General features: G+C 34.2%; 1 protein-coding gene across 1 annotated transcript in view; it reads left to right on the forward strand.

Moving 5' to 3' along the window:
- Window positions 1–15,242, forward strand: part of MAP3K4 (mitogen-activated protein kinase kinase kinase 4) — a 140,896-nt gene that overhangs the window by 109,352 nt on the left and 16,302 nt on the right. The window contains exons 13-21 of the mRNA XM_044671820.1: window positions 439–572; window positions 1,262–1,340; window positions 2,636–2,702; window positions 3,577–3,673; window positions 4,682–4,798; window positions 6,594–6,694; window positions 7,409–7,489; window positions 10,208–10,399; window positions 14,290–14,360. Coding sequence (XP_044527755.1) covers window positions 439–572; window positions 1,262–1,340; window positions 2,636–2,702; window positions 3,577–3,673; window positions 4,682–4,798; window positions 6,594–6,694; window positions 7,409–7,489; window positions 10,208–10,399; window positions 14,290–14,360 — 939 coding nt within the window. The remainder of the gene's footprint in view (window positions 1–438; window positions 573–1,261; window positions 1,341–2,635; window positions 2,703–3,576; window positions 3,674–4,681; window positions 4,799–6,593; window positions 6,695–7,408; window positions 7,490–10,207; window positions 10,400–14,289; window positions 14,361–15,242) is intronic.

Consider the following 15,242-nt stretch of genomic DNA (forward strand, 5'->3'; position numbering starts at 1 on the left):
ACTATAACAATGCATTATGAGAAGAAATAATAGTAATTAAATATAATTGCAAATACTGAGTGGCCATTATTATCATTCTTAAATTGGAAAAAAAAATTATCTTAAATGTTGATTGATAATGGTCTAAAATAGTGAAGGGCAAACTTTTTAAAGAGGGAGCCAAAGGAAAGGAAATGCTCATCTGTCAGTGTTTCTAAGGCAACCCTTTTGAAGTTTCATTGTATTGTATCCTACTCATTGTATTCATCAGATTAGGAATAATGTCGCTGGCCAGAATAGAACATTTCAGGGGCCAGCAACTGGCCCGTGCTGTAGTTTGCCCATCACTACTCTAAAAGATTCAGATTACAAACAGGCACTTGTTAACAAATAAAATATTGCCTATTTTTATTGTAATTGTCGAAATCCTATTGATTTTTAATATAATTTAACTTTCAGTATCATAAAGAAGTTGTTCGTCTGATGTCTGGAACTTTTAGACAGAAGATTGGAGATAAATATATTAGCTTTGCCAGAAAGTGGATGAATTATGTACTAACTAAATGTGAGAGTGGTCGAGGCACTAGACCCAGGTAATGCCCAAGTGGATTTCTTTTGTTTGTAAATCAATAAGTTTATTATTCAAGTTCTAAAATATTAGATTAAAATAGTCTAGAGATGCTGTAGACATAGGATTCTTTTGTCATGCCAGTATCCTGATTATTGTTTGATAATGAAAGGTGTTTTTTGTTTGCTTAAGGTTTTTTGTTGAACTTATTTTAAAATATAATTTTTTAATGATTTCAACTGGATTATGAATAAAGATTTTCACATCTTCCCTGAGAATATTTTTTATTAGGAGGCAGCTGGGTGGCTCAGTGGATTGAGTCAGGCCTAGAGACAGGAGGTCCTAGGTTCAAATCTAGCCTCAGACACGTCCTAGCTTTGTGACCCTGGGCAAGTCTATCCTTATCACTCTTCTGCCTTGGAACCAACACACAGTATTGATTCTAAGACAGAAGGTAAGGGTTTTTATTTTTTTTAAATAATGTTTTTTGCTACCTACATTTTCCCTAACTAATCATTATAATTCCTTGACAAAATCCTTTTCTCAACTAAAGTGGAGGGCAGCCAGATGACACCATCTTTCAGTAGTTGTACAGAAACACAAAAACTTATTTTCAGAATCTGACAAGATTATTTTTGTGAAGTTCCTTAAATAATTTAGAATTCCTTTCTATTTCCTAGTTATTTATTTGTAGTTATTGAATTCTTTTAATAGGTGGGCAACTCAAGGTTTTGATTTTCTGCAAGCCATTGAACCAGCCTTTATTTCAGCACTTCCTGAAGATGACTTCTTGGTATGGAATGAATGTTTGCATAATTGTTAAATACTGAAGTTGAGCGTTCTCTGAATATACCTCATTTTTTTTTTGGCTTTGTATCTGGAAATGTCTTGCTATTTCTATGTAATTAAACATAATTGCTCAGTATTTTATGACATGACATTCATGTTTATTCAATATTTATTTTTTATCATTTAGAGTCAGCATTGTACAGCTGATTAAACTTGTGTTATGGTATATGTATGTGCCTTCTAAAACACCAGGTTGCCAGTTTCTTTTATAATACTCCAAGTATAGAGACAGTTGACATTTATTGGCTATTTTAATGAAGACAAAATTTAGTTGGCTTAGTGCAATGTCAATGTTTAATTTCTTGCCAGATATTACACATTATTGTATTATTCCTTTAAAGTTAAAACAAAGGGGAGCAGCTGGGTGACTCAGTGGATTGAGAGCCAGGCCTAGAGATAGGTTCAAATATGACCTCAGATACTTCCTGGCTGTGCAACCCTGGGCAAGTCACTTAATCCCCATTGCCTACTCCTTGCTGTTGTTCTGCCTTAGAACCAATAGACAATATTAATTCTAAGACAGAAGGGTAAGGGCTATTTAAAAAAAAAATTAAAACTAAAACAAAGCAAAAACATTAAAATATAAAGAATACACTTCATTCAGAAATAAAATTGTGTCACATAAAGAGCCATTTATACATATACGACAGTGAGATATATTAAATATATAGGAAGATAATTACTGAAGTTATTAGTACTTTTTGTAAGTATATAGAACTAAGAGTTACTCGCTTAGGTGATATACATCATAGTACTTAACTTATAATATTTGAAGTGAAATGCATTTATGCATGAAAATATTTTTATAGGTCTTGATATACCTTGAACTGAAAGAATATTTGTCAGATAACAAAAGAAATATGAGACGGGTGAGGTGGCTCAGTGGATAAAGTGTGGAGCCTGGAGTCAGTAACAATCTAAGTTCAAAAATGGCCTCAGACACTGACTATAGTTGGGTGACCCTGGGCAAAGTCACTTGACTTCTGTTTGCCTTAATCTACTAGAGAAGAAAATGACAAGCCTCTTCAGTATCTTTGCCAAGAAAATCCCGCTCCATGGGGTCACGATGATTTGGGCATAACTGAATGAATGAACAATAAGCAAAAATATATTGATACAGAGATTGCATTACTGATTTAGATAAATAAAAAAAAACACCCCTAGGAAAGACAGATTATTTTATGGTGCTTACATTGAAAAGAACACATTTTATCTCTTCTCCTTTGCTTTCGTTTCTAGAGTTTACAAGCTTTGATGAATGAATGCATTGGTCATGTGATAGGAAAACCTCACAGTCCTGTTACAGGTTTGTACCTTGGTAAGATATAGCAGTTACCAGCAGTTTTTTAGAGACATTCTAACTTGAATGAATTAATCAGAGAATTTAGCTTCTCTGTGCTCTCATTCATAGAGTATATAAGTTCCTTCAAGATCAAAAATCTATCACATATCATAATATAACATTTTAATATATTATAACTTTTCAGTCTCAAAATATTATTATGCATTGCAAATTTTAATGAACAAATTATTTTAGTACCTGCCATGCACCCAGGAGTATGAGGTGTTAATATAGATTGGCACACTTGGAATCAGGAAGATCTATGCAGCAGGGACAAATCACTTAATCTTGATGAGCAACAGTTTCCTCATTTGTAAATATGAAATATTTAATATTTCATTTAATATTGTAAGTATTTGTAAATCACTTGGCATACTTGCTACTCATACTATAGTAGTGGCATAGTGTACAGCTAACTCAGGATTTTAAGAATTATATTGAAATATTTTAATTCCTGTTATCTTATTAACTTTTATAATGTAACACAAGGGAAAGAGAGCATGGTACAGGGGAAGATTATTGATTCTGAAAGCAGAGGCCCTGACTTCAAAGCTCACCTCTCACCTTCTGAACTCAGTTCTGGCTTTTCATCTCACCATCTGTGTGAATTTTGGCAAACTATAACCTCTGTTTCCTTATCTCTGAAATAAAGGTTGAAACAGAGACCTCCCATGTCTCTTCTTACTCTGTCACTATGTTCCAAGCCTCTATGTGTATACTTTTATGTGTAATTTAATTTTGTTCACCTTAATAAGATTTATTTTTAATTTGCTAGTCTGACCTCTTACTGGTGAGTATCTTCACAATGTCCATTTGTTGTCTTTTTTCACTCTAGCAGCTATACACCGGAACAGCCCCCGTCCTGTGAAGGTACCTCGATGTCACAGTGACCCTCCCAACCCACATCTCATTATCCCAACTCCTGATGGATTCAGGTATTTCATGCTTCACCAGTCATTTGCAACTAACAGGTTAAAATACATGAGGTTGCTGGATGCTTACCTCTGATATTTTAAGTATTTTTTTCCTGATGTTCTTTTTCATATATTTTAGAAAGTTGTCATTTCTGTTCTCTTGATGGCATGCTTTCAGTACTGTAATTCTAACAAAAAAGTGTTGAAATTTGAGGATAGGAAGAATTTTTCAAAGTAATATAACACTGATTTGCCTGTATGCTAATATTTAAAGAATCTGTGATTTTACCAGTGTGGCACCTCTAAGTAATGATTATGAGCATTCTTTGTTTTCATGGAGGAGAGCTGCCTGAGGCATCCTGAAGTGAAATGACTTGCTTAATCACACACCTAATATATATAGGAGGTGGGATTTGAATCCAGGTCTTCTTGACTCCAAGCCCAGCACTTTGTCCTCTATGCAGTGTTGCTCTATCACCTTGTTTAGAAATGGTTACTGTGTGCTTTCCAGCTTTCCAGCAATCTTTCCTTTTTCTTTCTTTAAGAAAGCAAGTTAGAGTTTCATATGACATAGTGAACATTTTAATTTTTATTTTAAAATGGAAGTGTTAACTGTATCTGTCTATTTTCTAATTCTAATTTCTACTTATGTTCTTCCATGGCCTATCTCTAGACCAAAGCGGACAATTGGAAAATACAGCACTTGAAAGATATTATCTTTGAATGTGGTGGCATTTCTGCATCTTTTCAGTTGTGATCTTCAACTTTAAATAGGCTAGCTTTCATTTTGCCAATTTGGGACTGCTTTTAGGAGCACAGTAATTTAAGTGCACCTTTTAAGGAAATTTTTTTTATAATTAGGAAATTTTTTTTTTAGACAGCCTATAAAACTGAATCTCAAAAGGAAATTATATATTTTTTATTTTTCAATTTTTTAATTTGCTCATCTTATTTAATTTCAAATTTAAAATAGTTGACAATCAGGCCTTTTTCAAATTGTATTTCCTGAAGTTTTCCTTCTTATCACAGCACTCGGAGTGTGCCTTCTGACGTGCGGAACCCATGCAGTGCTGCTGCCAGTCGCCCTGCCCCAGCCGGCAGCGACTCTGCTCCACCCAAACCTGTCAGCAATACAAATGATAACAGGTAGTTCCATTCCACCAGTGTCATCTCTGTTGTCATCCCAGATACAGTCTGCTTTCAGTTGACAAAGGGTGTTAAAAAGTAGGACCTGCCTCAAACATGGGATCTTGACTTCTGAGTGCCAGTCACCTCACCTTTACCTCCCTGCTCCTGGGGGCTGCACAACTCTTTTTTCCTACCAGGATAGTTAGGTAAATCATACTGTGTGTTGTTTGTTCCAAGGTAGAAGAGTAGTAAGTGCTAGACAGTGGGGATTAAATGACTTGCCTAAGGTCATGGAGCAAGGAAGTATCTGAGGCCAGAATTTAGTTTTTTCTGTATGTATATAATTTGAGTGACAATGACTAAATCCCTTTTCCAATTTTGTACCTAACTTTAAGATAGAATCTCCACGCAATGAAAATTCAAAAGGTCATAAAGAGATTTATGTTATCTCTGTAGATTTAACACTTTAAAACATCGTTAAGCTTATACTTCTAACCATTATTTTTGAACATATATGATTCATATAATTATAAACTTTTGCATTTTAAATATATTATTGGCCATAGGGACTTCCTATTATAATGAAAACATGAGAATTTAGATAGAGTAGGTAGACACTGAATTAAAAGGCCATTCAATGCTATCATTTATATTTAACAATTTGTATTTATGTAATAATATCTTTACTTCTATAGTATTTTTATACATTTTCATTTATTTGATCCTGTGGTATCCCTGTATAGAGATCACAGCATCCCATTTTATATATATTTATCAAATCAAATCAAATGAAACATCAAGTCAAATGAAATCATATGAAACAGTGGCCAAGTGATTTTCTTATGCTCATTTAGTTGCATTTGCTTAGGCCTGAACTTCATGTCAAGCTATTACAATTTTCAATGTTTTTACCAAAAGTCCAGTGAATTAGGTGTACAATTCCATTTCCCATAGAACTACTATCACATTCTCTTGGAAAAAATCTAGGGAATTAGGAAATATTTTATTTATGTATGCTCTATTGCAAGTCTGTATCAAATACTGCCCTGTATGTTGAGGTTCTGAGAAATGGAAAATAATTAGAAGAGTTCCAAGGCATCTGAATTTTTGAAAATCACTGATGTAAATAAATAACACTCCCTTAAATCTACCTGGCATATGAAATAAGAGCACAAATGCTACCATACTTCATTAGACCCCTCTGTTAGCACATACACTCAGATTCTGATGTAATCATCCTTGTTCTTTTTTATTTAAATTCTTATATTAACATTTATCTTCATAAATACTGATTTAATTTCTCTTGAAGCAATTGCTTTGTGCACTTGAAGAGTAGTTGATTTTGTTCCAAAAACTAATAGATTATATTGCCCTCTTGCTCCTCTGCTTTGCTTCCAATTGTAGTACTTTTCATATGTATGCTTTCATTCTCCTGGGTTCATGTGATGGAAATCTATTAGATCTTCCTGTGATTGATGATCTAAATAAAATCAACAAAAATTATATGCGTGATTTGGTAGTGTTTTTAAGTATACCTGGAATAAAGGCAGTTGTATTTAATCTTTTCATTACAGGAGTTCAAATTCTGAAAAGCTCCTTAAGTTAGTTAATGATATTTATATGTATACATCATATAGGGGACTCCTTCAGGAATTGTTGGGTGACAAAAAAATTAAATGGACAGTTTCAGATTAGGTTAATTGATTCTCTTCATTTGAAGTAGAATTAAAATCTTCATAGGAGTTTCTCAGAGCTTATTTCAGTATAAGTACTATTGAACTGATGTAGCTCAATTTTTTAAATGTTGAAACAGGGGGTCCAGTGTTCCAGAAAATGATCGTTTGGCCTCCATTGCTGCTGAATTGCAATTCAGATCATTGAGTCGACACTCAAGCCCCACAGAGGAGCGAGAAGGTAAGTATTTGTTATACCCTTCTCAATTCCATTAGTCCCTTTCAATGTTCTATTTCTTGTTATCTCCTAATAAAAGGTGGTTAGGGAGGGTGATTGTCAATGAGAGGGAAATTGAGAAGATAAAGCAATATGAAGTTCTGTTTCTTCAAGAATAAAAGTGCTTAAAATTGTTTTTACTGATGATATGCATGTTTTATAAGCATATTTTTTTAATCTGTTATTTCAGTATTTGTTATAGTTTTAAAATGTTCTTCAAGTGTCATTATCTATAACTTTGGTAATATATTAAACTTCTACTATAAAGAAACCAAGGAATGGCTTAAAAAGCCTTATTATATGTGAAATAGCTACATAGTATTACTGGGACTTAGGGAAGAAACCAGTCTTTGTCAGGGGTCAAAGGTGGATTTGTATAATTTTGAACTCTTCTGTTTTATGGTTTGTGTTATAGTGCTAACTATAATTTTGTGTTTATTTTACTTCTAAATCTATAAGCTACTGACAAGTCAATAGTTTGTTTACTTTTTCTAGTATTGATTTTAGGGAAGATTTTATCATTCTTAAGTCAAACTTACTAGAAGCTAAGAACCAGTTAGGAGAAATAATGTCCATTAACCAATGCCATCAAGGTTCTAAAATTACTGACATGGAAATACTACTATATTCTGATAATAACTTATACCTTAGAATTCAAGTAAAATATATTTCTTGCAGAGCCTTCATATCCAAAAGGAGATTCAAGTGGGCCAACACGGAGAAGTTGGGAGCTTCGGACTCTGATCAGCCAAAATAAGGGTAAGAAGAAATATTGCATTTCAAATTCTCTTATTTGTGAGGGGAAAAAAATTATTGAGCTAAAAATGTGCCTGGGCTTCTGAACTTTTAACCTGTATAATTCATTTCTTTTAGCCCTACTAAAATTTTTTAAAAGATGACTTCTTTATAAAACACTAATTTTTAGGACACAGTTTGATGCTCCTGATTATATCATGTTAGATCTTCCCCCTAAGTAGAATTACTATAGAATTCAGTATATAGGGGATAGGAAGAAGGATTTTTGCCCATTTCTTTCCTTAATTATAAAAAGCGATCAACAAATTTTTAGAATGCTTGCTGGACTCAGTAGTATGTCCACTATCTCATTATCTTTTCACATATAAGTAGCAAATGACTATTTAAAAGGAGGTAAAGAGTTCAAGAAATGGTATGATGATTGAAGGATCTAGTATAGGGGAATGATTTCACTAATGATAGTGGGACCTGAATTAGACCTTGAAAGAAGGATAAGATTTAGATAAATGGAAATGATTAAAAAAATTAAACTCAATAAACATTTTAACAACCTATTATGTAAATTAGTGTGCTAGATATTAGGGAAACAGATGAAAAATGAAAATCTCTATCCTTTTGTCTCTTATAGTCTGTTTTGGGGGGAGAGATGAGAAATATGTATTCTGTGATGGGGCAAAGGAGAGCTAGTATTTCTACGAAAATTTGGAGCAGCAGAGATCACTGTTCGCTAGAGTTTCATGGAATACACTAAAGCTGTTACTGTAGACCAAGAGGATATCAAGGCCTGTACTCAGTGATGACCATTTTGGGGGATCAAAAAATGATTCAAGAGATATTATAGAGATAGAATTAATAGAATGTGGCCGGTGATTAGATATGGGATTTAAGTCTCAAGAAAAAGAAAAGTTAAGGTGACTCATGTCTTGATCTTGATGACTGAGAGAATCATGATGCTGTAAAAGAAATAGGAAGTTTTGGAGAAGGTTTGTGGGGGAAGAGAAAGAGTTATACTTTGGACCTTTTGAAAAGGCAGTGAACATCCAGGTAGGCCTGTCCATCAGGCATTTTGTAATTACAGAATAACCACCAAATTATCATAGGTTCTAAATAGGGAATTTAAGGGCCATCAAACCTTCTAGGTCAGTGATGGGCAAACTTTTTAAAGAGGAGGTCAAAGGAAAGGAAATGCTCATCTGTCAATCTGTTTCTAAGGCAACCCTTTTGAAGTTTCATTGTATTGTATCCTACTCATTGTATTCATCAGATTAGAAATAATGTAGTGTGGCCAATAGAACATTTCAGGGGGCCCAATCCCACTTGCAGGCTGTAGGTTGCCCATCATTGTTCTAGGTAAAGGTAGAGCATAAACAAAGAACAGACTAGAATACCTGCGGTATGTTTGGGAAAAAAATAACTAAATCTGTGGATGCAATAGTTGATTTATATTAGGGTAGTGAGGTGTGAAGGGATCACCACCTGATCCCAGCCCAGTAGTTAACCATTTCAACTCTGTACTACCTTCATTTTTTGAATCCTTTGCCCTTTGTCATATCACTTTTATTTTCCCCCACCCCAACCTTGGATAATTCACCATCTACTCTTATTCGCAAGGAGCTAAACAAAACTAGAAGTCATTCAATATTTCTGACTGTTACAAAATTCATGTTGTCCAACATCAACTAGATTAGATCCTCACTATAGCAAGGCAGTCCTTTTATACCTCCCTAATTAATTTTGCCTCACTCCCATATTGATATTTTAAACCCTTCCTCAAGCACCTCTATTCTTCCTTTCATCCTTCAGTTAAAGACCTTGTATCTTATTTATTGAAAAAAATTAATACCATTTGAATGAAACATTTGTTAAGTGCTTATTTTGTGTAAAACATTGTGCCAAGCACTAAATATACACGCAAAAAAGTAGGATAGTCTTTTCCCTTAAGAAGCCCACATTCTAATGGAAGAAACAGCATATATGGAAGAGAACATTTCATAGTTAAATGAAACAGTCCCTTACCCCTTAGGGTATGGTGGCAAAGCAAATTAAATGAAATCATTTTCTGGTGTTGAACCTTTCAACAATAACTTTAGTGATAAGAACTTTCTTTTCTGGATCTTTGGTAGTGGTGGCTGTGGCACCTGAAGAAGCAATTTCCAATTCTAGGCTGTATCTCCATAAAGATTTCTTCCTGTGATGGTGGCTGAGGGCTTTAGGCTGAAAGCTTTGCCATACTTAAGGCTTATAGATTAAGGGTCCTGGGATATCTCCATCAGCTTCTAAAGAAAGATGGTGGTCAAATTTGCAATAAATCCAGTAAACATGATTGTACACCTTCCTATAACACTGTTTATCAGTACATTTTTGAGATCAGTGGAGGCAGATGGTTGGAGTAATTCAGTTTTGGAGTTTGGAAAGGCATATGAATAATAAGACAAGGGGTAAGGAATTTGAGGGTAAAAGACAGCATAGTGTTGAACTGGTTAAACCATCCTTTAAGGCATATTATATAATACCTTTGTGCCTTATTATTTGCGATTTAAATAACTTGGCCCACAGTAGTCAGAACTTGCGTTTCAAGTGTAGTTATAATAGATATGTAGAATCCTATATGTTAAACTCCTTTAAAAAATTTTGTTAGAAATTTATTTGCAGTGCTTTGCTAAAGTATCTATGTATATATTAGGAGTTTGGAACTAATGGATTTGAGGGTTTTTTTCTCAGATACTGCTTCTAAACAAGGACCCATAGAAGCTGTGCAAAAGTCAGTTCGATTATTCGAAGAAAAACGTTATCGAGAAATGAGAAGGAAGAATATCATTGGTCAAGTTTGTGATACCCCCAAATCCTATGATAATGTCATGCATGTTGGATTACGGAAGGTGACCTTCAAATGGCAGAGAGGAAATAAAATTGGTAAGGGGGGAAGAAAAGGAGAAAAAAGTAATATTTTGTATACTTAGTTTCTAAATGTCAAAATTTTGTTTATGTTTGATCTACCTTGTCTTAACTACATGGATCAGTGTGCCAGTTTTTATTTTGTTTTGTTTTTAGATCCCCTTCCTACTATAATTACTAGAAAAAAGGGTATATTACTTTTATCTGTGTGGATTCTCCTTCAAATCTACCAACTTCTATAGCCTGATACTTTGAGTTGGTCCTCCCATTCATCTTTATTTGAAAAATGATTGAGACCCATAAAATATTTTTTAAAAATAATGAACAGTAGAGCTTAGAAACAAAGTATTTAATATAATGGTCTGCCTAGTTTTAATAGAAAATTCCATTGCTTTATGGTATCTCAGAAGAGACTAAATCCTATATTTACCAAAAGATTAGTGTTGTGTACCCATATATATTTCAATGAACTTGGTTAAAAGACTGGCTATAATTGAGATATATAAAGTAAAGTCCTTCTAATTGCCATAATTAAATTGCCAAGTGACATAGGTGTTTGAACTGATTACTCCATAATGTAAGAATAATGAGAGCCAGTAACCAATGTTATGATAGAGGGGAGAGAGAGAGAGTCTATGTGGTGAGACTCTCTTCTAGCTCTCCCCTCCTGCCGAATAATCACTGCTGAGACTTTAAGGGGGTGTCACCCCAAAACTGGGTGACCTGGATGGTCGTGCTGCCCCACAGGAGTTGGGGTTGAGGCTTCCCTATAAGAGGAGGTATAGGGGACCTCAATCCGATTCTGAATGAGGACGGGGTTCATGCAAGCTTCCCCCCCCCCCCCCCAGGTCAGTCAACTTCATAGTAGGTGGTCTGGCTACAAGATGGAGGCAACCAAACCAAGCTGTGATTCCCCTCCCCCTCGTCTCTCAGGCACTCTGGAATGCTATCTGACTAATGAATGTCTTTTATTAATATCAATATAGGGATTGGGGAAAGGGGTGAAGGGAAGAGGGATTTTGGGGGTGTCCTCTTCTCTATTTCTATGGGGTCCATCACTCGGGTGGGAACCTTTGGGGTTCCCACTCCTAAGTGTCTCCCCCTGCCCCTTCTCCTTCTGTTTCTGTTTCTATCCTTTCTATAATTGTAAGTTAGACTGGAAAGGGTCTCGCAGCAAGGTTGTGTAATGGGGGAAGGAGCCTAAGAGATGCTCCCAAAATGGAGTCCCAAAACTTATCTAACTCGATGATTGAAGTCTTGCTGGATGAGAAGCGATGGGATGCTTTTGACCAGGGAATCAGGGTTTCAATGTCCAAAGAAAGATCCTCAGGAAGCCCTCAGGACTGGATTTAGAGCTGAGATGTTCTCCTCCCTCTTTCAGTCCTCCACTGGAAGTTCTTCCTTCTCCCCCTTCCTCCCTAGAATTACCCAGAATTCTCTCTGGTCCCAACTGTCAGTAACTGTCACCAACAGCCTTCTTCTGGCTCTTTTTGTCCCATCTCCCATCCTTACAATAAGATTTTTATGATGTTATATAGAGAGAAGTTTTATGCTTTCATTTTGTTTTATTTTTTTAGAAGAAGAACTTAAATTTTTAAAAAATATTTTAAGAGTTTTCTAGAAGTTTCCAGTGTTTCCAGCTAAATGAAAGGAAAGACTTCATGTTGATCATTTTGTTATTGGGAGTACAGGGGTAAGGAGTAGGTTATAAGAAGCAACTAGTGGTTTTTTTTCTCTTTCTAGTGTTGTCATTCTAATAGAATAATGTGAAATATTTCGCATAAAGCATATAATAATTTCAGGGTTAGTTCTAGAATTGCTTTCCTCATCTCTGTATCCCACTAAGTTTCTTTTCTCCTCTGTACATTTTTAAAATGCTTCATTAAAACTATTTCTTCCCTTTTTTGTCATCAATTCTATTAGACCAGCCATATCTTCCTTACCAATAAAAGAAATAAACAAAAATACCCTTCTTTGTATCAAACAAGTCCATCTGAACAAAATAAATCTATGCATTGGTCAAGCCCAAAAGAATGTATGCTTTAAACTCTATGCCTTTCTGTCAGGAAGCATGATGCGTTTATGCTTCATTATTATCTGGAGTCCTTGTTGGCCATTACATCACTCAAAGTTCTTAAGTCTTTGTTTTTCTTTTGAGTGTTGTAATCATTGTTGGTCATTTGGTTCTGTGCAAATTAATCTACATCAGTTCCTACAGAGTAAATATCTGGATAGAAAACATCTTTCCAATTGCTTGGTTGCAAAAATCCATTTCTTTTTCTCCCAGGATTCCACGGATCCTCTATAAACCTGTTTGTTTACCATTTAAATTATTCCCTTCACAGGTCTTCCAAGGTTTCTCTGTGACCTTATCATTTCATTTCTTCTGTATAACATAATAATATTCTATTTTCAGCCTTTCAACAGCTGTTGGCCACTTCCTTAGTTTCCGAGTCTTTGCTACAATACATATGCCCTTTGCTACTGTGAATATTTTTGTAAAGTGAGCCCTTTTAGTTTAGGCTTAGTAGTCATATTGGTGAGTTTGAGTTTATACAGTTAAATGGGTTTGAGAGTATAATTCCAAGTCATTTTCTAGAATGACTGGACCATTTCATAGATCCACCAATAATGCATTACCTTGCTTTTCTAAAGGCCTTTCCAAATTTTCTCAGTCTAATGGATATAAGATAGAACTTATTGATTTTAATTTGCATTTGTTTTTTTGCTTGTGATTTGGAGAATTTTTTATAATGTTGTTGAGAGCTTACTTTGAGAACTGCTTAATTATATCCTTTGACCTCTTAGGAAATAGTCCTTTTTCTTCTTGTATTGGTTATCTTGAATATCAGACCATTATCAGAGAGATGCGTTGAAAAGTTCTTTCCATCAGGTTAAGCTATTTTTCTTCTAATTATAATTGTATTGATTTTTGTTGTCCAACAGGTTTTTCAGTTTAATATGATGAAAACTGAGCTTCTATAACTTTTTTTGATCAAGAAGTTCTCATATCTGTAGTTGTCATAGGTTCAGTTCACCTCCACTTCTGATTTTTTCCTAGATATTCTAATGTTCTGGATCTATCATGGGAGATTGATATATTAATTAATTAATGTACAGTCATTACCTAAATTTAGGATTCTTTCTAAAATTTTAAGCCCTATATAGCATTTTTCTTCAAGAACATTTACAAGTAATGGCTAGCTTACATTAAAGAATAAATTTAAAGTATGCCAATGATCAGTGCATTTCATAGAGCCATATGAATACATTCCAAAATTCAGTCATAGAACGTGAGTTAAAAGGGCCCTTTTCTATGTATTATTATATATCAAATCCCATTCAGAGGAGACTGAGGGTTATCCAAAATATTTATGACTAGGTAACATTCTGAAAGAAATTTAAATGATATAAATGATAAAGAAATAGAGTTAAAATAATGTGGTAAAGTTACAGGTATAAGTATTCAAATATAAATGCCACAACATCATGCTAAGTTTAAGTATCTTGGTATGAAAATTCTCCATGGAGAATATTGTCTTGTGTCTTCTGACTAATCATCAGGCCATGTGCCATATGAAAATGAGAATATGCTTCATCTTAGATGGAAGTGGTGATTACAGTATTGATTGATACTATGTTGTGGTTTTTTTTTTTTTGCTGAATTCTGGGGAGACCTTAAAATAAGTTTTCTGAAGTCATTTTGCCTTCACCTATGTCCCTGCCAACATTAGCTAATGAAAGCAGTACTTATATTTATTGAGTCATGAGCCCTCTAGCTTCTAATTCTTGACTCTATCTAGACTGCAGGGTTTCTGACCTTTATTTTCCCTATCTCTAAAACAAAAGGTTTTCAGTTCATACTCTGTGATATATAAATTTTGTTGTTGTTTTTCTCTTATTTATAGGAGAAGGCCAGTATGGAAAAGTCTATACTTGTATCAGCGTTGATACTGGCGAATTAATGGCAATGAAAGAAGTGAGTATTCCACCTTCTCTGTCACAGTTTATTTATTAGGGTAGCACTAAAACTTTAAATTTGGGGGAGGTTAGAAATTGTATAAAGAAGCACTTATGGTGTCTTATAAGACACTCAAAGAAAATTGAAAAAAATTATTCTTCCTTATACCAATTTAAGATCAAAGATTTAAAAAAAAAAAAAAAAAAAGAACCCTGATACAGTGATACACATTCATATCCCCTTTCTGGTACTCAATAAAGAGGTTGGCATTGATGTTCTATATGGTCTTTTAGAGTTATAATTCCAATGATCCTATTTTAAAATTTTAAGGGTATCCTTACATGATAAAGAATTACATGTAACTTCATTGCTGTTTATTTGTCAACATAAATATATTTATTATTATAAAGAGTACATTAAAAAAAAACCAGGGGAAAAATGTTTGAAGAGAAGAGTTGATTTTCTACTTTTTTTTGCTATTGCTTTTTTCTTATTTCCAAGTTACTGTTAATGTTTGATAGAATCATATAAAGACTTAACTGCCCCATTGCCATTTTCTGGATTTGGGATTATCTTCTTTTATTTCCCCCATATACGCTGTTGTCCCATCAAATTTTGACAATAGTATCCTGATAGTCTCCTTTTTAATCATTCCCCTCCCACCATCCAGCCAATCTAGACTTAATCTTCCTAACACTTTGCTTTTTTCATGGTATTATCCTGCTATTCCTAGCACTTAGTGATTCTGAGCTGCTTTCAGAATAAAGCCCAAATTCCTTAGCTTAACACTACTATTAACCCGAGATTTTTTCCTTCTCTTCCACTATATAAACTACTGTAGCCACCTTGTGGAACATGCCATATACAGTATATATCTACATATTTAATTCTATACCATTC

Source organism: Gracilinanus agilis, chromosome 4, assembly GCF_016433145.1.
Source record: "Gracilinanus agilis isolate LMUSP501 chromosome 4, AgileGrace, whole genome shotgun sequence".
Taxonomy (NCBI): domain Eukaryota; kingdom Metazoa; phylum Chordata; class Mammalia; order Didelphimorphia; family Didelphidae; genus Gracilinanus; species Gracilinanus agilis.